Source organism: Chaetodon auriga, chromosome 13 (genome assembly GCF_051107435.1).
Source record: "Chaetodon auriga isolate fChaAug3 chromosome 13, fChaAug3.hap1, whole genome shotgun sequence".
Classification (NCBI taxonomy): domain Eukaryota; kingdom Metazoa; phylum Chordata; class Actinopteri; order Chaetodontiformes; family Chaetodontidae; genus Chaetodon; species Chaetodon auriga.
Window position 1 is genome coordinate 18,144,817 of NC_135086.1, and position 22,428 is coordinate 18,167,244.

A 22,428-nucleotide genomic window follows, 5' to 3' on the forward strand; every position below is an offset into this window, starting at 1 on the left:
CCTGACTAACAAGGCAAAGATTCCTCATTGCCAAAAAAACGCAGTCTCCTCCTGCCCTCTAGATGCCCTCCACCCCCTTATGCTGCACTGGTAGTTTGTGTTTAGTTGTTGAATTGTCTAGTACTCACTGTAAAGGTTCGGGGAAGTGAGGTGAGGCGGGACGGCTGGGACCCGAAGGGCCTCGGCGTGACAACTGAGGTTAGACGTGCGCTATCCGATCTCTGGTAGCTCCTGGGGAGGGAGGCGGAAACCCGAGACACCCCGGGAGGTTTGGGTTCCATTGAGCTGAGCTGTGGTTGTTGTTTGTACAGAGAACCAGAGGAAGGGGCCTCCACCTCAGCCTGTGTGCGCGTAAATGGGCGCCTTGGCTCGGGCACCTTTTGCACCGAGCTGGAGGAGGAGACAATGGTTGTGGCCTCCCCTGTCTTGGCTGTGCTAGTGTGTTCTGAGACCGGAATCCTCTGTAAAGGTGCAGCTGCTGGAGACTGGGATGCGTGGAAAGAGCCGCGGCTGGTAGGAGTGATGGTGGTTGTGGTGTTGCTGTCTGCAGGTTTCTCCACAATGTCGACTCCCCGCGAGGTGGGAGGGGAAGCGGCCCTGCCGGTAGCTGGTGAAGCAGCGGGGGGTTCGTCCTCTTTCAGAGATGGCTCGGGGGGTTCAGAGGAATGGTATGGAGTGTCAATAGTGTAGCTCCTGGCAGGAAGGGTTCGGGTACGTGGGGTAATGACAGGTTTCTCAAATACGTCGTCCTCGTTGTCCAGGTAAGAGAGAGATTTTAGACGATCACCAACGCTGTTCTTCCCTTTATTTTCTCTGTGGGGTTGGGATAAAGAGGTTAAGAGGAAAAAAGTGGACAGTAATGGGTACAATATCAAGACAAGGATGAAATGGGAAGCAATTTAGGGGGATGAAAGGGACAAGTGACAGGGAGGAAAACAGAAAGAAGGTTGAAAAGACAAGGGTGGAGAGGGGAGGGGGCATGCTGAAAGCCATGATTACATTACACTTTCACGCTGACTGAAGGCACAATTACAGGGTCTCCTCATTCACTTCTGCACAAACACCCCTGCGGTGCCTGTGTTTAATATCACAGAACTTCTCATACACACCATGGCTTTTATTACCTTAGCAAAAGATCCCCCTCCGAAGGTAAAAGAGGTGCAACAGAGGAACAAATTCAGTGTGTGTTGTTCTTTGGTAAAAACGAGGATCACAGCATAAAAGCAGAAATTCTATGGCATTAAATCTAATGGTACCATTATGCATTATCTCTGCATCACAAGTGTCTTATCAGGTGTGTTTTCTCTTACCTCTCCTCTTGCATCTCCTTGAAGGTCTTGGACCTTCTGTTGCTGTTGCCGCTGTATGTGATCTGCTCTATCCTCTCCCTTTCCTCTTTCTTCTTCACTATGTCAGAGTTGACACTCCGGCGCCGGTTCTTCCATTTACTCAGATCCTGCAGCAAAAGTAAGTCCAGATCACCTCATGCACCATTTTGGAACAATTCAGCTGAGATCTTAGGTAAAGCAAACTGTTTGTGCTGCATGGCTGACTGTACAGCTGAGAGAAGAGAAGTTGAGAAGGAGAGAGAAAGACGCACAAAAAAGAAAGGGCTACATTTGAAGGTGTTCTATTTGTGTGCTTTAGGCTCCTCCCGGCTCACCTCCCCTGTGTATTGGGGACTGTGTGACCTAAATGCTGCTTTAAGACTCTATTATTCTGCGATGACACCGGTCAGACTGCTGACAGATACAACACTGTCACAGCCACAGTCATATGTATATATGTGGATAACTTTTTAATACTTTTTTTTTCTTCCGAGCAAGTGATGGATCACTGCTGTTAAAAACTGGAGCATCACTGCCCTTTGAAAATGATTCTCCAGCAGTAACTGGCACTCCAAAGTCAATTTCGTACGGATTAATCCTGGTTATTTTCATACTAGGCTCTACGTCTTACATCAGCTGTTTACGTTACATCATAACACCATTTCACATTCATTTTAGCATTCATATTAATGCTATAAGATGTTTCCTGATACACACTGATGAAACTGGAAATGAGGACAGTCCATTAGCCAGAGGGCAGTGCTGCACCAAGTGGTGTCTGCCTCCGTCTCCGGCTTCTATCTTAACAGCTCTCTTACACTCTGTGACTACAAACTGCACCACGACACCTGCTCTCCTGACTGCCGCACAGACCCCATAGATCATGTGCTCACCTCTCACTTGTGTGTTGGGAACATAACTTTCTCCTGCCATCTTTCTGCCAAAGTCAGCTTGCCTTGATTCATAGAACAAGAGTGCCGGGGAGCAAACAGATACGTCTACCAGTTCTACTCACATCCTGCCACTTATCCTCACTCTCCTTTATCTGCTGACGAAACTTCTGCAGCTCTTCGTAGTGAACCTGCCGGAGGACGACGGGGTCGGCCTGGATATCACTGGTTGATTTACTCCTGTGGAAAAAAAAGCGAAGAAAAAAAATCTTTTTTTACAAAAAAAGAGTCTGGGCATCAGCATTAGAGAAGGGGGTGTTTTAGTTTGCATATCCTGGCAGAGGCTTAACACAAGGCAAGAAAAAGAGAGAAAAGATTATCAAAATTTATTTAACTCCAAGTATGCATGCACCAGCTCGTACAATCGCGGGAAATAAACTGTAGAAAAAAAAATCCATATCCAACAAGTCTAAATAAAGTCCACCTTGCGCCATCCAAATACTTGGTGCTGATCCCGAAAATAAATTGTAATAGACCCTCATCCTGTAACCAAGCGTTAGTTTGCAAACACAGCATTTGGGTCACCCACAGAAAACTGTGGCACAATACAAGCTCACCGCGTTAGTAACATGTGTCACAGCCCTCCCCGTCATGCAAAAGAGCAAAGTCACTCAAAGCTCACAGCCTTTTGTTTTCACTTACCTGTTATGATTTACACATGTCTCATATTGCTATGAGGGTACTTAGACCAGTGCTCAGTCATTACTCTCACTGGGACAGACTACAGGGTAGCTAGATGACCTAGCGTATTGCTATTGTATGTTGTATGCATCTTTTCACTTTGTTGCTTTGTCAATAGAGCTTTGTGGAGTAACAAACAACCCCCTCCACCCCCCCGCCCCCACCCTGAACTTGGCCCTGTGCCATACAATACTCTGTGTTGTGTGTCAGCATTTAGCAGCTAGAGGGTGAGAACAGCAGCACAAAAGCAGGGGGCAGCGAGGTGTGACTGTAAGAGGCCAGAGCAAATGCAAACGTGCCACATTCCTGGGAGCCTGTATCAACTCACCCGTCGATACTCTCGTGCGTTTGGTGCTGTCTAGGAAACCAGAGAGAACCACAGACAAGAAAGTCACATTTCTGAAGAAGGTCCTTTGACAGTGAGTCTGAGCTTGAGGCCAATTAGTGACTCTGACACCAGCTCTTCTCCAGCTGATGGGCTTCAAATGTATGTAAGCCCAGCTAAAACATGACTTGGCTGGTTTTCATTTGAAGAAGAGATGAGAGTTTAAGGTGTTTCTATAGTAGGCTTGCAGCACAGTACCACCTCTCCTCTTCTCTGATGTTTGGCTGGGGAGGTGTATAGACATGCATCTTTCTCTAAACAATGCTGCCTTTATGAACACTACAGCATGATGTCACTGAAAACATGGCTTAACATATGGAAGTGAAGTAAATCCAGATGGCCTTGACCCAGGTTAAATGGTTGCTTTGTGCATGCTTGTGTGTGTCTGTTCATGTGCAAACACTGCAGTACAGATTTGTGCTCAGGTTACTATGGAGTCCACAAGTCGCATCTTCTCTCAGAGCTGTGAGGAATTTCTATAGGCTTTCATGTCAGCTCGACAGACACATTTAATTGTCCTGCTTGGCACTGTCAGTGTGTTCACGACGTCTCGATATGACACAAGCTTGAACTTTTCCACACTCTCATGCTGCTGCACTTTGAGCTTTACATGTCAGTGTGAAGTTCCCTCTGCCGAGAAAACAACATTGTTCTGTGGTCAGATCCGTGTTACTGTAAGTGTAAGGTGAGGTCAACAAATGGCTGGAGCAACGCAGTCAACGCAGTCCATCACAAGGTCATGAAGTCTCTTATTTCCTTTATTAAGCTTTTCCATTCACAGGCAAAAATCGGTCTGATAGGAAAACGAAACCAAAGATAAGATGCAGGCTTTGGGTCTGTTTAACAGTGCTAGTGATGTTCAAAAACCACACTTCAAAAACACACCAGCAGTAGATTCAATTTACATTCTGGCCATCCACTCAGCATTTATGTGGAGAATTAAAAATATTGCCACCATGCAGAAAACCATAACCAATGGCCCCATGGGGTCTTTCATTACAGTTTTTTTCTTACTGGAAAAGGTAACAACAAACATTTAAAACACGCAAAAGTTCTGTGAATGTTGAAGGCACCTGCTATTAGTTTCCACAAAGAACAGCTTAACTGGATACAACACCCATCTGTGATCTTTCGACAAGCAGCAGTCGAGACCATCATCATCATCAGACAGAAAGTATTTCAAGACTGAAACGGCACTTATGAGTTTTCACAGAAACAATAAAAACACAAAGGGTTGCAGGAAAGGCTACAAAGTAAGGAGAAAATAACAGGCACTGTTAGAGCAATCTGCTTTTATAACTTCAGAGCAACAAGCCTCTCCACCATGAGCCTCTTTTTATATCTCAGTTTACTAGCTTCCCTTATAGCCTGCCATCTCTGCAGGTCAGCTTCGCTGCAGGAAGAGGGTACTGAGGGCGTCATCTGATTGGCTGATGGGCCTCTCAGTGAGCTCTGGCTCTCCTGAGAACAAACTCCCAGTTTCCTGAGAAGCATGTCATCGGTTTTAGGATGCATTCCCCCATCAACCTGATTCTGTTTGTTTGCTGCTGCCTCCGGGGTCAGAGGACAAGGGGGGCACAGAAGTCTGGCCTTGAGATCAGGAGGCAGAGCCCACGGCTCTGGGATGGGCATAGGTGCATAGTTGTCAGGGGCTCCTGAGAGTGGCCGTTGTTGCTGAGCCTGCTGGGTTTTCTCCTTACGGTAAACCACATCGTCCTGCTCAATATCAGGGAACTCGCCCTCCTCGGTGCAGCCATGGACGTGTCGCTGGGTGATGATGTTGAGCTGCGGTTCAGACGTGTAGAGACGTCGGCTGGTGGGCAGCTGAGTCTTCATCATAGCCAAATCTGTGTTGGACTGGAAGGCCAGGGTTCGCCTGGCAAACATGTCATCATTCTCCAAATCAGGGTAAATGCTCTCATAATCAAAGGGATCCGGGGGTTCTCGGGGGTCTTGGCGCCCCCGGAGGGGCCACCTCTCACATTTCACCAGTCTGGGACCTGAGGTAGGGTCAGTCGGAGCGAACACCAGAGGGGGGGTCTCTAATAGATGGGACTGTATTGTGGGGAGAAGTGGGGGAGTGTGTGCTTGGATATGAGGACTGCAGGGTGGGCAAAAGGAGAGAAAAGGATAGAAAGGTGATGAGTGCATGCATGTGAACTGGATCAAAGAGCAAGAAAAGGAGGAAGAGATACACAAAGCAGCCAAAGTGGTGATTTTTGATTCAAACAGATGTTGATCCACAATCACTCTGCTATAAAATAAAACTGCAATAGTAGTGAGTTCTAAATCTTCATTAGAATATGCTGTAATAAAAATAGGATAATGCTGAGACAAAGCCTATTTTCTGCTAAGGTCAGTGCAGGCAACTGCTTTATAAAGCAGCCTTCAGCAGCTTGACAGTGTATTTTATCATTAGTACATTAGAAAGCAGCTCATCAGAAATTCAGCCCCAACATGAGCTAATTACATAGTTCGCCTATAAAATGTGGATGCTCTAACACATTCCTTCATTGTCACAATCATGCAGCTGTATCGACCTTTTCCCCACAACAAGGGTGGTGTGAGTCGAGGCCTCGTGTGTGTGGGAGTGAGAGGGGGAGGTGCCAGAGGGAGAGGGGGCAGAGGAGAGCCAAGGGCTGACGTCACAGTCTGAATCATCTGACGAAGAGCCCGACTTCTTATGGCTACAGCCGAGGACAGCAGGGTGGAGGAAGGACAGGGGGCAGAAGCAGAGAGAGGGTAAAAGGGAAAGATAGGAGGCAGTGGTGGGGAAGGAGAAAAAGAAGTAAGTGGGAAAATCTACAGAAAATTCAATGAATGACAGAACACCACATTTTGCATTTTAGGATCTAAAAAGTTTAAGTGGCATGCAAAGACAATTTAAGGACAGAAAAATCCAATAAGTGTGGTGGGAAAGTAAGACAAAACTGTGCAAGAAGCAGGGAAGACATTTTATCTATGACGCTGCAACTTAAGAGTGATTAAAAGTGTGTGTATATGAGAAATCCAGATTATGATGGATTATTATGCCCTCACACACCTGAAGCCTTGCATCTTCTTGTACCAGGGTCTCCTCTGAGAGCCCAGTTTGATCCTCTGTATGTGAATGTCTTCCTCGGGGGTCCAGAACTTTGGTAAGAACTTGTCGTGAGATTCATTGCCAGCAGGCTGGGGTTTGATGCCCATCTTGCGTGCATAGAGATCATCTTGGACGGGATCAGCATAGCCCACCTCGTCGTCCTCGTCCTCAGAGTCATCGTATATCTCCCTGAACAGGCTGTTGGTGGACACGCCCCGGCGGTGGTCCACCCTCACAGAGCTGTGCACGGGAGGCGGCATTGCCCCACTGTTGATGTCGCTGCTGCTCAAGAGAGACAGCCAATCACATGTGTCAAAAGAATTTTTCAGCAGCAGTACAGCACGGCAGTCACGCAAAGAGGAGCGTATTCCTCGGGCACAACAACCTCAAACGAGACGGCGCAAGGATTAGCAAACCAATGCAAGCTCAAAACCAAACTGGAAAGGAGGCCAAAATTGATTTGAGGAGTTATGTTGCCAACTCAAATCAGTCCTCCAAGCTCAAAAAATTCAGAAGGAGCAAAAATGGACATGCTGCAGCTAAAACCTCAAAACAATTCAAACAGAAACCAACAAACTGAAGACTTGTTAGCAGCAGCATGCTACGACCAAAGATGTCGCTCATGGTTACAATTAACAATGCAAACTGAGGGTGAGAGAAGCATTCTAGTTTGCTCTCATCAGGCAGGCACATCAAAGTCACACTGTTGCTTCATGTTCTCTGACCTGAGGAAGGTCACATTCTGTTGAGGTACAACACTGGGAGTCATAGTGACCTTAGGCCAGGGGCCCCCTCTGTGCCCAGATGCCCTTGCCGCTGCCATGGGACTGACGGGCACAGCGAAGTTAGTGGGAGGAGCTGGGGAGGGGCTGTGGAAGCGTCTGCTGGCCAGGTCATCCAGAACAAGGTCAGGGTCTGGTCGATCCGCATCTGAGTCGCTGCCACTTTCGTACTCGTAGGTCCACTGCAGATTAGCCGCTGGCACGGCGCTCTGGGAGACTTGATTGCTGCCGTAGCCGTCAGAGGAAAGCCTTGATTCACTGTGGTTGCCATTCCACAGCAAAGCAAAATGAAACGCAATACCAGTGCACACCACCATCAACCATTCGCAGACAACACATCAGTACCACAAACACCAATAGTGTTGGGACAGGAGAGAACGTAAAGTTCAGGCATTTGAAGCACAAACCAAGGATTTGGGTAAGAACACATTTTAGATCACTTTGTGTTCAGTTGCTTTTAAGAAAGAAATAAATGATATGATTAATTAACTGAAATGAGAACCAGCAGCTTCAAACAGATCAAAGTGTTTACTGTTGTGTATATTCTAACAGTACCTGGTGAGTGTGCCTTCATCCTCTGTGTAGGTGGGGTTGGCCCAGCTGCGCCGATTGTCCTCGTTGCGTTCGGCCCGTTTCTTCCTCAGGGGAGCGGGGACGTAGCCTGAGGATTTGTCTTTCGTGGGCAGGAACTGGTTAAATGGGGCGGTGGCCTTGGGTGTGATGGCTACCGACCGGCGGTAACTGGCAGAGTCCCTGTTGTCAGCCATCCTGAAGACAGAGTCTGCCTCAGTGTCACTGCAACAACCTGGAGCATAGGCAGAACAGGGGAGGAGAGGAGGTGTAAGACGGATAAAGAAAGTGGGGGAAGAACTGAAAGTGAGGAGAAGGCAGAGGTCTGATGAGGGTAATGATGTAGCGAAAAGGACAAAGGAGGTGAGAAACGAGGGAGCTACCCTCACTCGTGTTGTGTGTTCTGGCGTGACTTTGGAGGAGTAACAGAGGGTTGCAGGGTGGGGAAAGGAGGCCTCCTCATTTACAAGCTGGTGTGGATGGCTGTGGAATGTCTCACTGCCCTCTCTTACAGGGGGACAACCGCTGTGAGATCACTGACCAGCACCTCCCTCTCTCAAAGCATACTACACGAAACAAGATCACAGACGAGCTTTAGCCCTGATGTATAATATCTCCGTCTTTGAGGACTCGGGTGAATTTTCCCTCTAAGTATTCACTTTCAAAAGCACACCACTAGATGGCATTACGCATTTGTTTTCACAAATGGGAGGTAACTTTCTGGCTCTGATGCAGCATATCTTCCCTGTTCACAAATATTTGAAGTTCTGGACAGATGAATTTGATTAGAAATATTCATGCTGGGATAAAATTTGATGACGTCTGAACGCTGCACGGGTGTGAGAGGCCGTCTCGAATAGCACATAAAACAATTGCAAAAATAAGAGAAAACATGCTCTAAAAAGTCAACTTTAAAGGGGTAGAAAGAAAAAGAAGCTCTTACAGGTCAGAACAGCAGGCATGCCTGATTATGAATGTGTTGGTGTGTGTGTAGATGTAAATGCCAGAGCGTCTCCTACCCTCGCTGCTGCCTTTAAGAGTGGTGTCAGATGAGATGCTGTGGGGTCGAGAGCCCAAAGAGTCCAAGCTGTCCAGGGAGTCGTCTCTCTTGTGTCCGCCTCCTCCTCCTCCTCCTCCTCCTCTCAGATGGTAGAGCTCCTCTCGCTCTGAGTACCAGCTATCTCCGAAACCGCTGTCCCTGACGCTGCTGCCTTTCTGACTGGATGTTTCCTGCAGAGCCTTTCATGCACATGAACACACACAGTCAGATAATAGGGTGCCAATTACAACATTTAGCTCCACTGTGTGTGTGGTGTGTGTCAGATCTCCCAGGTCGAGTGTGAATTTGTATTGTCTGGCCTCTCATTCTTGCAGACTCAGTTACGGTAAACATATGCTTCTATACTATATGAGGCGATGCATGCTGCAATTAAACTGGAACAACCTTACTGTTTTCTATCCGCTGCCATCTCTGTCAAAACAAACAGCGCCATGTTCCGTGTAGCCTTGATGACTGTGTTTACTGTGCGAAGACAATGTTGTTGCACATAAACACATAAGCAAGCCCCGGAGCCACTTTGAGCAGCACGGCTGCAGACAAGCAACAACTTGTCAGCCACTTTAAAAAGAAAATGATTTTCAGATCTGTAATCCAGTGAATCCTACCAGACAATACAAGTCCACAAACTAAACCCAGCCTAACCCCGCGCCACTGAACTCGGATTATCATAGCTAAATGTACAAGATGCAAGGTAACCAACTGCTATTACTGAAAATCCCTGTAGTCAGTTGAATTATAGAGGCTCTGAACACCACCACCACCTATAAATCTATGTGAAAGCAAAGTGCCAAATTCAACACTAGAATGAGCAAGGGGGAGGAAATGGAGGAGGACGTGGGCTTCCTCAAGAAAAGAAGCAGCTATTTTCACATGTGAACTGTGTGTGCCGTGCTGTAAACAAGATTAAAATAGCTGAGTCAAGGGATCAGGTCATTTATGACTTATCGTAGCTTTGGTTTTAGTGGCCAGCAATCTTGGGCCCCTTGGCCTTTAACAGTCATTCTTCCGCACATAGTCTACATACCGGAGAGGATACAGAAATGTACTGGGCAGTGGCTGTAAAAGAGGATTTCATTCATGCTGTTTCTGGTTTGCACAAGAAAATTAAGCTTTTGTTTCATGGCAGCTCAGATAAGACAGTTCAGAGTGCACAATGGATTATCACCCATTGAGAGAGTTTTACCTTGTATAGCGCTGTGCCCAATAATCCTTCGAATGCCTTAAAGTTCAGGTAAGGCCCATCATAGAAACGTTCACACTGAGCTCTTCTACCCAGCCAGTAAATGGTGATTAACACCTGGAGTGAATAAAAAGCTTATTACACAAACCATACATGCCTATATGCAGAAATTCACTTAACAGAAATTCAATTAACATCACTACCAAACAGAATACTAACTGATGAATGTTCTGTGCAGTGCTAAAGCAGGTGATTGTTATAATAGCTGCAGCCCTGCTCTGACACAAGGCGATATCACCCGGTGCCATGCTCTTGTTTCCAGGCTCATCCAGAATACTCTGTCGTTGTTTGTGTGTGCATTAACAGGCTCGACAGGTAAAATTGCTGCACTAAAGCAAACAATCATTGCTACGTCAACAATGCCACTCCCCTATTATACATGATACGGCTCAAATTGACATGTCAGCTCTTTGGTTTTATGCCATGAAAGTTAGAGCATGATTATTGTTGCAGAGGATAAAGCAGGGAGAGCAAACATGATGGGGCAGTGATGAGAAATCCTGTGCTTTCACTTGCACTTGGAAATCAAAATCTAAATCTATGACTAATATCACATATGTTGGACAAGGAATTCTTCAAAAGGAGAAATTAAACACTTAAATCTCCGTCTTTAGTAACTTTCACTGGCAAGACCTTGAAATATATTGTATCTAAAATTTAGTCTAGGATTAATGTACTATAACTAATTTTGTGCTAAATAATTAGCATCTGCCTTTGACATATTAGGGCCATGTTGGTCTAAAGGTTTAAGATGCTGACATGCAACTGCAACGTCATTGGTTTGTTTCTGGTTGTGGACCCTTGTTGCCCCCCATCTCCATCCTGTCATTCCCCATCACAAAATACTGCCCCCAGATAGTTATAGTGAGCAAAATTTAATGTTACCATCACATGTGCAGTTGTATTCCCTCTAAAAGTTCCACGTCACATTAAAAGTCATCTTAGCGATGGTACAAAATGTTTAATGTCCAAACTTTTTGTCAGACTCACGATGGACAGTTTTAAAAAAAAGGATCAGAATTATTACAGCAGAAACAGAGATACTGTACTTTTTATGCCATGCATTCTTCTTCTTTGTCAAAACCTGGCAGCTAACGCAGTCTTGAGCTGCTAGCTTCAAGTAGAGATGAGGAATGGGCTACAGAGGTCTGGAAAAGTCACTTCTTTCTAACTCCACACCGCCAGTCTTCAGACCCAACCGACGCCGACTCAAGTGACATCACTTGAGGCAATTTATCATATAACTCCCTCTGGAGTCGCAAAAGGCTTCATCCAACTTTTTCTGGAGTTTGTTTTTAAGGTATTCTATCGTAACCGCAGCTGACGCTAAATTAAGTTTTATGTTTTATTGCTGCTGAATGCTGGCAAATCAATTTCTCAGAAGAAAAAAGCAAAAACCAAAACATTGCTCATATTTTTCCACTCACATTTTTCAGCCTCCTGTTGGTCTCTTGATGCCTGCGAGAGAAAGAGCAGAGAACAGAGGTGTATTTGTGAGAGAAAATGACAATAAAAGAACAGAGGGCATGCTTGTCGGGTCTCTGTGTTGGGCAGTGAAAGAGCTGGAAAGTGAGAGCACAATCCAGACTACTGCCAGCCCCTCACTCACTCTCACACAACAGCACAAAGGCCGAGAGAAAAACAAACACGTTTCAGAAAGAAATCATTGCAAGCAATAAAGTAAAGTGTTAGATGCGTGTGTGAGTCTGTTTTTCCACTAATCACAAAATCCAGCGGCTGTAAAAACATTTCGTTAAAGTTTAGGGAGACAAAGGACTTTTCTTTTTTTGCTTCTGATTTCAAACAGCGATAAAACTAATAACTGCTCATTTAACATCTGAGTACCAAACAAGGCTCTACTGTTGGTGCAGCAAAGCCGTGAGCATGCTCCCCAGGTCATGCAGAATGACTGTCATATTTCTGGGGTTTGACAGTTGACCTGCAAGTCAGTAAATCACTTTCCCAGAAATATGTCAGCTCATTCTGGCTCCTGCGAACCCGCACAAAGCTCAGTCTCAACCTGCAAGCCTGGTAATACCTTTTTCTTATGCACTGTGCACCTGTCACCTAAGTACACCGGAGTGTCTATTTAGAGAGATCATTTAACAGTGATAAGCTGCTTTACTACATACAGCAACCGTAACAGCGACAGAGAAAAATATACAGTCTGCTGCACGTCCCCTGTGCATGCTAAGCATTCGTGCCGTCGTGTGGTAATACAAGTCACACATGCCTTTCTACCCGGGAGCACTTTGATTTCTTACAGACGTCTCCTAGCACGCAATGTAACCAATGCACCTGCTGAGAACGTAATGTGTGCATGGTGTTGACACCTTAGATAGCTGCTTGTCAATCAAACATGTTTAGATGGCTGGTTCACAGCGCGGAGGTATAATTAAGCACATTATCATTACTTTAGTGCATACCTTTAGAACATATCCCTTTGCATTACTTCATATTTATACTTCATAGCTTTACAATAGTTCCTTATTTACACATCCAGCAGTTATGGAGCAATACTACTGCTCATTTGGAGTCATGTTTGTTGCCACCTGATGAATGTAAGTCCAGTATTCACTCTGTTTCAGCTCTGTTTTTGGTCTCTACCCGACTCCTGAGGGAAACATCCAAAAATAATGCTCCACTGTGTTCACCAGCTAGTCTCAAACGGAGCCTGTCTGCCGTTTGATGCTGAACAGGTGGTATACAGTGGGTTTTTAGAGCTTTTTAGCCAAAAACAGCTGCCTGCTGCAACTAAAAAAAGACACTATGAGAGTGCCGACAGTGAACGATGACCGTCAAGTTGTGGACTGCACAACTAAACAATGAGCTCAAACTTGCTGTAAAGCTGAGTGGAGCTGCAGACTCAGATGATAATAAGTTGATCATGATGAGTGACCGCTGTCATGTAATCACTTTAAGTATATTTTGCTGATTATATTTCTGTACTTTCACTCGGCAGAACATTGACTTGTAATGGAATATATTTACATTGCTGTATTGGAATTTTTACTTAAGTAAAGGATCAGAGTATTTCTTCCACCGCTGGCAGCATTTAACTGGATGGAAAGCAGACCAACTTTCTCACCAGTATTCGTCATCTCACACCAGGGTCTTCCAATATACTCGTTTGCCAATGGTGAAAACTGAAATGGACCTTTACCAGTTTGGCCTATTGTAAATTTATAGGCCCAATAAAAGAGGCGGGTGAAAAAAATGCCTTCTCTTGTGTGGCTTGGAACACAGTCACAAAGTCTAAGATTATAGCAGTGGTAGCCAGGTCCAGAAAAAAGGAACTGTGTACCAAAACTAGAACCACACAGCTTCTCATAATGCTCATTTATGGCTAGAGGTAATAGCTGAACAGAGGAAAAAAATACATAAAGGCTATTTCAGGCCTCCACAGCCTCAGGACTTTGCCTGTTAGAATCAGCTGAGTGTTCATATGACTGAGCACAATTATCGGCAGAATATCACAAGAACACCAGTGAGTTCTGCACAGAGAGAGCAGGTTAGGAACAGTCTCTGCATGATTATCACTTAAAATAAGGTTTTTGGTATTTAATGTACCGAAAGGAGAAGGAAGCCATTTGCGCTTCTGTATCTTGCACACAGGCCAGCAATGAAAGCAATATTCTGGACACCACATTCCACTTAAATTTAACTGGACACTCAAAACACATCATGTCAAACAGATGTCATCAGAACGGAGTCCAGTCTTTTTTGTCTTGTTAAGATGTGATTATATTTTGTTTGATGTCGAAAGAGAATAGTATAGTAACAGTTTAGGGTCCTCACAATGGCTGACCCCTATCAGACAATGTATACATAATATTCAGTAAGTATACAGAGCTCTGACAGGGAAACCTCCTGCTTGACAAATTAACAGAAGCCTCTCATCACTTCATTTCAGCTGTAAGTGTCAACCTCTGCATGCTTACACAGACTTTCACATCTCTTGCCAAGGTCAAAGGGTGAGGGAGAACTGCTCCTCCATCAGCCGAGGACATCCCTCTTCTTTTAACTTCCAGTGGGAGTGTGAAGATACAAGAAACTCAGTGTATGCTTAATATTCATCAACCACACAGTGCAATACAGATGGATTATATCAGACAAACAGCTACACGATCAATCAACATTAGATACATCACATAGAGACTAATCAAAACCATCATTTAAATAAAAACTTGCCAATGTTTTATTAACCTGAGTGAGTTTCATTTTTTCATATTGAGACAGAACTATGTGCCGCTATTGTGCCAAAACATCAAATTAATTTCATATGACTTGAAGGAGCCGAAGAATGTCTTCTGCCAATACAAGCTGGAGACAAAAAGAAACACATACACCCGAAGAAAGATAAGCCACTATTCAAATGTTAGACAAATAACTTCTCGACATAAGCCAAAGTAAGCCATCTCTCCAATCCAGTCTATCACTTCCCTGTGCGGCAACCAAGGCCAAATTATGTTTAGATGGTATGAAGGTGGAAGCTGCACATGCTCTGAACTGAGACCACAGGATGTGCGGCTCAAACCGTGTACAGGATCAAGGCTCTCTGCCTCTTTGAGGCAACAACATCCAAAAGACAAACAAACGCAGCACCAACGCCTTAAATTAATGGGTGTGCATGCGTGATCAGAAGCATACCTCTGCAATGAAGATCACTTGCTCTGCAGCATTCAACGCCACATGTATCATCCTTCATCTGTCTTCTTTCATTCTAATAAAATGCCTTGGATCTAAAAACACACCCAGATACTATCGTGCATTAGGAGTCCTGAAAAACGTGCATAGAGGAATAGAGAGAGTGTCAGGCATCATTGTGTCGCACTAATCAGAGACACTGCAGCCTCTGTGAGCGAGGGAGCGGGGTCAGGCTGGCATTTCTCTCCCCAAGTCAACTGCGGAGCACAAATGTAACCCTTGTGTTGGCCTTTTACAGCCAGGGCCGTGTCCATGGTGTAGAAACTTTATTGGCCTTTTCAACATCATCACTCGTTCGGTTTCACAATCTGCCCACAGTTCACACAACAGTGCAGAAAGAAATGACGGCAGTGCCATATATTAAACCATGAAACCAGAGCGTGAAGTGCCAGCTCAGTGAACCACACCCGTAATACTAACACACAGGGCACTTCGTTTGCCTCCTTTGCATTGTGCCCTTCACTTCACAGGAACATTAAGACATGTTGCAGTGAGCTTTAAACTACATAAACAACAGTACATACATGGCATGAGGTACAATGTATGTCGGCGCTGAATAAATTCTGATAACAAACTGTGTAGTCAGTCCAAATTTGTCAAGGAAACAACGCATTCCTTCAGGTAGTTCAAACATTTGGATTGAGCTACAGCCAGGGATGCCATTGCATAATCCAAATCATGTAGGCCTAATCACATCACACCACACCACAGCCACTCCTCTTCATCTATTGTTTAGAAGAAGTCACTGACATTCCTCAAATGACAATAAAATCTGATGTACCTGGCAATCTTTTGCAGTTTCCTTTTTGTGACGGGTTGGAGAGCAGTCAACCCTTGTCAATAATTTGCTTAATGAAATGGCAGCAACCAGTGAGACTTTGGACCCCTCTCTGCGGGGGATTTGTTTTGTCGGTTATCGGAGGTCACAGAGCAAAAGCTAGAGTCAGAGCTGCAGAGTCTTTACTTCAGCAAAGGTAGTAATACTGCATGGAAAAGTATTCCATTACAAGTCCTGCATTAAAGTGTAGTCAAGCAAAAGCACAGAAGTACTTTGAGCGAAATATACTTTAAACCTACAATTATTATTATTATTTTTTTTTTTGGACATTTGGGAGCAGCACAAACACAACACTGACATCTCATCACCTTTTAAGACAGTTGATACGGCGAACTTGTTAGCAAACAGTTGCTTAGTTACATATTCAGCAGTGAGAGAGCAACAGTATCATTAATTTGGAGAAGTAATTTTGTGTCAGCTGATGAATGCAAGTCCAATATTTACTCACTTTTAGCTCTGCTTTTGGTCTCTACCGACTCCTGAGGGAAGTATGCGCCTCATTAGCTGCTAAATGCTCCACTATGTTCACCAGCTAATCTCCAACTGTGTCTGTCTGCTGTTTGGTGGATAAATTTTGTGTATACATTATTATATCTATGACATAATAGATAATTATAATAGATTCATATATTATTAGATATTATGAGATTGTTGGATTATTGATGTTAAAGATGTAAGCACAGTTTTAATGTATATGATTTAGGTAGAGCTAATTACACCTTTATACACTGTTGGGTTGCTTAATCTGTATTTAGCAGTGAATCATATAAGTTGGTGATATGTCTTTGAATGTGAAATGTTATTCACAACTAGATACCTCACACCTGTACTTCAACACAGTACTTGAATAAATGTACTTGTTACTTCCCAACACGTCATGCCTTATAAGATCAGACACGCTGTAATTCCTCTTAAACTCACTATGATGTACAGTGTGGGGAAGGTAAATTGGAGGTTTATGTATCTTACACACTGAAACCGTTTGAATAAGCATGAGAGTCCCTCAGCACCGACAGTACACCACAGTGTGTAATGTTACAGTATAATGAGTGCACTTCCTTGGGTCCACTCAGTGCAATTTCCATCGTCTAAGCCAGACATTCTGTTGAAGTAGCTCTGGCACTACATGGCAAAACGTTCACAGTGGCCAAGTGTAAAGTAATCAGCTGACATTTCATACCAATAGGGGAAACCTTGCATGTTCCAGCTTTTTCCAATATGTCAGTTCGGAGTTGGGGTCCTAGTAAAATCTTGACTCCACGCTGCTGAATTTCCACATGGCAGCTCCGAGTGTAAAGGAAGTGGCTGAAGTTAAATAGAGCACTCTCAGGTGCCATGATTCATCTGCAGCACTCAAATTCCCTCATTTCCTGGGCAGCTGTTAGAAACTGACAGAGTTGGTCTAAAGTATCCAGTGAATCATACGCTCCAATGATGAATCAGATTTGGTCTTGTCAGTATTACACCTCAGGGTGTTCAGTGTGCTTGAACTTTGCTGTAATTAACGTGGATGATGAGAATACCTTCCAGAACTTGACACTCAGTGGCGCACCGTCTTCTCTTATCAGTCTGTTACAACAGTTTGTCATGCTGTTTGACAATTTTGACTTTGAATGTGTTTGTAACTGATAAACATCTTTATTGCAAAGTAGGTTTCACAACATAAAGCAATAGAGCAGTGTGCACTCCAGGTGGTGGTAAGGCCAATACTACAAGAACTGAGAAGCTCAAAGGTCAAAGCAGACAGCCAATAATCTTTTATGGCTGCTGCGACAACACAGACCAGTATGAATTCAACTGTGTTCTCAGTCGCTTTAGCCAATATGTGACTTCAGCTTCAGGTCAAAAGAAAGATTCTCACCTTGCTGATAATTATACTTCAAGCAAAAGCTATCAATGTGTGGAATCCAGCATTTCTCATGCAGGTGTAGGTAAAAAAGATTAATCAGCCTCAAGTCAATGACAGGCTTCTTTTTCAGAGCGCTAGTGTTGAATCAGTTCTTTAAATAAAAATCAATCGTTTTGGATTTGTACCACCTTTCGTAGAAGTTAGGGCAGATCAGGGCTGCACCTAATGATCAGATTTATTGGTCAAAAATAAATAATAATAATCTTCAGCTCCACAGTAACAATAATAATTCTCACATTTGAGAAGCTGAAATCAAAATATATCTGTCAATTAAATTTCTCCCAATCAACTAATAGATTAATTAACTTATCATTGCAGCTCCAGCGTAGATTCACATCTATGGGGAAACTGATGCACACGTGAAAGTTATACTATGTGTGCATCTATAACTTCCTCTATGAACAAAAATCATACAAGTAAAATTAAATCCATTGAGAACATTAAAATGTAGAACCGTTAAAAAAAGGCAGCTGCTGATTCCTTTATGTATTAGTTGAGGATTTTTCCAGAGAAAAGAGTGGGTGAAAGGAGGCATCGAGCACCAACATGATAACAACCGTATTGCTGCTGAAACAGAGAGCAGGGAAGCTGAGTAAAGCACCTGTCAGACTGGGTTTAAGGGAGTGGAGGTTGGACACACACCAGGGGCAAAGACAGCTGATAGAGACAACTTTCTCTCTCTCTGTCTCTGTGCTGTGCTCTCTCTGGCTCATTTGCCTAAGCCCTGATAAGCAACAGTGAAATAAAACCATTGGTTGCGTGTCTGCAGCCTTGTTTGGGAGTATGTCCTCATGTTACTCTGTGTGTGTGCCACCTCTCTCTGAAAGAGTTAAAATATTGCAGCTGGGGAACCACATAATTGTGCCCACAAACAAATATAGCTCGACATTTTTTTCATCTCAAATAAATTCTCAGCAAAGAGAAGACTTCGCTCAATGACAATATGCTGCATTCAAGCTCAAGAGTGACAGTAAGAAATGAGTTGAAGAAGAGAAATTCTCCCTGAAACATTTGTCAAGATTGACTTGTGTTCAAAACATTTGCAGAGCAGCAGCAGGGTCATCTAAAATATGAGGACCTGGAATGGTTGAGCATGTTTGAGGTGAGCAACAATGTGCTGCAGCAGCAGTCCAAGACGAATGAAGAGATTTCCTTATGAGATACAGCAACAAACCCACAAACCGTACTCAAACATTCACAAGCGCACACACACGCAGGTGTTCTCTGAAGACCACATGCAGGGGGAGAAAAACACACTATTAAAAGCTCTTCTCCTGAGTCCTGATACCATTCCAATCAATCCTGCTTGTCAAAGTGACCCCCGCGGTCCTAAAAATAGGATGGCGAGCCCCCTCTGACCAAACCCCCGCATACAGGCTGACATGGTGGCAAAGAGCTGAGCCACAGAAACACACTCACCCCCAACAGAGCAGTCAGACTTTAAATATGCTAAAGTTAAACTGACAATAGCTTTACATGTCAGCCTTAATTGCATGAACATGGGCGTCATATTTCCGCATTCCGACTGTCATTTTGAAACACGTAAGTTACCGCCAATATCCTGGGAAAAGGTTGTGCAAGAGGGGAAATGTTTGATAAGGCACAGGGCATCAGTTCCATAAAAGAATTATCTCTACATTTATGACGCTTAATCAGACATTTAGGGAACGATATTGTGGTATGTGAGGACAGCCTATCTTCTGCTGTGGGGCGAGGAGGGTGTGTCTTGATAAATAGCAGGAAGATTTGTTTATTTAGATGTTCATACTTCCATGTGTGCACAGTGCATCTGTGTCTGTGTGGGCCGTTGTGACGTGTGGTTTCGACACCAGTCTTGCTAAAGAGTGACTGACAGAGTCTTGGCTGGATCATGGGAAAAACGCTGCAGGAGGCTGTGGAAACATCTCAGAGGAACAAACCAAGCTTAATTGCACAACTAAGAGACAACATGAAGCGGCACAGAGCGACAGAAAGAACAGTAGCGCCGCTGGTACACAGCATCTTGAAAAAACTTAATGACATCACTCAGCATTATTTTTGCCACCGAAAGTGATTGTATTTGCTACTGAGGGCCTATCTACGTGAAGTTTAAGGGCCTGCAGGTATTGCTGCCGAAGCACTTTTCTTTGTGCTTGCACAGCAGAGCCGCAGGGGGTGTCACAGTGGATGGACTGTGCTCTGAGCTCTGTCTGCTCCCTCCTGAAGGCACACCTGCGTAAAACCTGAACAGGTTGTTCAACATACTGCATACATCTCTGCCTGGCACGCAACTGACATGGGAGCAACTGTCTGGAACTGAAAAATAATGAGGCAGTGTCTTGACATTTTTGTCCTGTTTGACACACTATCAGAAAAACCTGTCCTTAACATGTAAAACCTGTATTTGAGAGCACACAAGTACTCTCATGCCTAATGTTTTGTGACTGAATTCATGATTTGCTTCATGACCTGCACTGAGAGGAAATGAATTTGCTTGGATATTATTTAATCAGATCAGCGAACCAGACATGCCGAAGAGCTTGTCCTTTGTTCTTCTTGCCTCTGTGGCTCCATTTTTGAGAATTTTTTTGGCTTTATTAGACAGCAGAAGCAGACAGGAAATGGGAATGAGAGGGGTATGACGTGCAAAAAACGTTGGACAGGGGATGTTGCAAAGGCTGTTCGCCCCCATCACTCCATCATATTTTAAAGTAACACATAGAGCTGTGCTGAAATAGGTGCTTACTAAATACACACACACACACACACACACACACACACACACACACACACACACACTGAAAATAGCGCTGACCTTTTTTAACTGCCGCTTGAATCATGCCTCACATGAGGAGACATGTGCTCAGATATACTGTAAACTGGCACACTGTAACGTCCATCCGCTCTGTGTACGTTAAAGGAAGCGTAAATAGAGGCTGAGAATTGGTTCGTTCAATGAAGAGTCAAAAACAGGAGTTACCTCAACTCTGTGAAAGGCAAGGATGGGCATCAAAACGTCAGCAGTACCAATATTTCACAAAAATGACAAGATCAGAACTTACTTGACTGTAACTCTTGTGGACAAGTCCTGAAGATCTCCGGGGTGAAAGAGCTGTGCTTCCTTTAGTCCGAGCTTCCCGCAGGCCTTGAGGAAGACGTTAAGGTTGTCCTGGACAAAGAACAAAGCAGGGATGAGGGTTGTCCACCTTCAGAGGCAAAGAATAATCACTCAAGAATTCTCTGGCAGGGACACAGCCTACAACTCATTGCTTCCAAAGTTCATATCAGAGAGAACAGAGACGGCCTGGGAGGAGCGTGTGTGTAGCAAATAAGAAGCGGCCCAGAGCAGAACACACACAAACACACATGCAAGGGGGAGAGGCTGCGTGACAGGAGCTGACTGACAGCGGCAAAGCTACCTGTGGGTTGGGCTAGGGTGGGGACAAAGCCAAAAGCAGGAAGGATGACATCAGAGCTGTGCACAAGTCCCACCCAACCGGCCATGCGAGTGCGAAGGGGACACCCACAGGAACAGAATGCCTGCTGCTGGCTCCTTCTCACACCCTGAAACTGTCCTCTCCCTTCCCTGCCAAGCCCTTTCCTCATGAATACCTGTGAAAACTGTGGGGCGGTGGAGTATTTTGGAGACATTTTGGTTGCTATGAAACATGAGGTCGGGTGACAGAAACTGACAAATATTTTTCCTGAAGCAAGAGGACATGGGAGTGGAAGAATGGTTTCTCCTCCTGAACTGCGTTGATCATTTTATATTGCTTGAAGTTTATATGCGTGCACGTGATCTGCGCAGATGTGTGAGTGCGATTCCAGAAAGCAAGAAGCCATTTTGCTCTATAAATACGCACACATTTCATGCATTTCAAATCTTCAACCACAAAAACACCAGGCCTTTCCAGGGGTTATGACTTTTCCAGTTGTAATCCCAAGTGTCTTGTTTGTAAGTCTGCACTTCCCATTGGGACAGCACTGCTGAAGAGGGTTTCATGTAATGACACATGGCTTCAACGTGGGCTGGTATAATTAAGGGGTGGCTACTTCTATATTTAAATGCCAAGCATGCTTATTAGCAAATGGTAGGAGAGAGCTGACCTCTCTGTGCAGGAATCCCTTGCTAACAGCTTTGCTTGTCCCTTAACAGCACTTTACTGGGCCCTACAGGTCACCCCCCCTCCCCAACACACACTTTGTTAGCAGGCACTGGGGACACTCTATATTTGTTATAACACAAGATATTTCCTCCTCCTCTGCTTTGTCTTGGTAATAGACATGCACTGTCATTTTCCAGCTACCTGTCCATTCTGTGCGCTGAAGAAAAATCTCATTTTTTCCACACGAAAGAAGTGTCTCAGACCGAGCCACAACCCAATCAGCAACAGGTGGAGCCTTTGTGCTCCTGATGACGGGGGGAGCGAGACGTGCTAACGTGTAATGTCATTGTGAAGAAGGAGAGACGGCAATATCAACAATCTTTCATCAGAATGACTCACCCCACCTGTAACCACACGGGCTTTGAACGGTAAGCTTTTTCTCTTTCAGTCAGTAAGACCTTATTTTGTCTCATCATTCGTCCATGTAACATACTTCACATGTACATTTTTCAGTGACACCAAATTTATGAGCTTGTCATTCAATGTGTACAGCATGCACAGTCAGAAATAACAAAGCGAGCCTGACAGTTTGCCTCCCCGGCCTCCTCTCAGCATGTTAAGCATGATGAGTCAGCGCCAACGTCATTACATGTAGCTTTTAAGCACTGCATGTTTGATGTGATTCTAACCCGATCAATACTGGGTTTGCGGCTGATCGTGCTATTCATTAATAAAAGTTTATTGTAGTTATATAGTTTATCTTTTATTACATATGTAAATAACATAGACAAAGAATTATGCGCACCATATG

At 44.4% G+C, this 22,428-nt stretch overlaps 2 protein-coding genes across 15 annotated transcripts in view; both read right to left on the reverse strand.

Annotated features, from left to right (window-relative positions):
• Positions 1-22,428, reverse strand: part of LOC143330243 (LIM domain only protein 7-like) — a 47,860-nt gene that overhangs the window by 13,457 nt on the left and 11,975 nt on the right. For 13 of the 14 annotated variants that reach the window (XM_076746631.1, XM_076746628.1, XM_076746637.1 and 10 more), the window contains 9 exons: positions 20,574-20,680; positions 11,506-11,536; positions 10,022-10,135; positions 8,798-9,017; positions 7,764-8,013; positions 3,288-3,317; positions 2,344-2,458; positions 1,311-1,456; positions 129-813 (listed from right to left, as the gene is read on the reverse strand). In XM_076746631.1, the coding sequence (XP_076602746.1) occupies positions 129-813; positions 1,311-1,456; positions 2,344-2,458; positions 3,288-3,317; positions 7,764-8,013; positions 8,798-9,017; positions 10,022-10,135; positions 11,506-11,536; positions 20,574-20,680 (1,698 nt within the window). The remainder of the gene's footprint in view (positions 1-128; positions 814-1,310; positions 1,457-2,343; positions 2,459-3,287; positions 3,318-7,763; positions 8,014-8,797; positions 9,018-10,021; positions 10,136-11,505; positions 11,537-20,573; positions 20,681-22,428) is intronic. The other variant, XM_076746629.1, reaches the window with a different exon arrangement.
• On the reverse strand, positions 3,329-7,109 carry LOC143330246 (LIM domain only protein 7-like). The gene is made up of 3 exons (XM_076746642.1): positions 6,388-7,109; positions 5,885-6,031; positions 3,329-5,445 (listed from the first exon to the last, which is right to left on the reverse strand). Exons 1-3 carry the CDS (start codon positions 6,684-6,686, stop codon positions 4,638-4,640), a joined length of 1,254 nt encoding a protein of 417 aa, XP_076602757.1. The 5' UTR covers positions 6,687-7,109; the 3' UTR covers positions 3,329-4,637.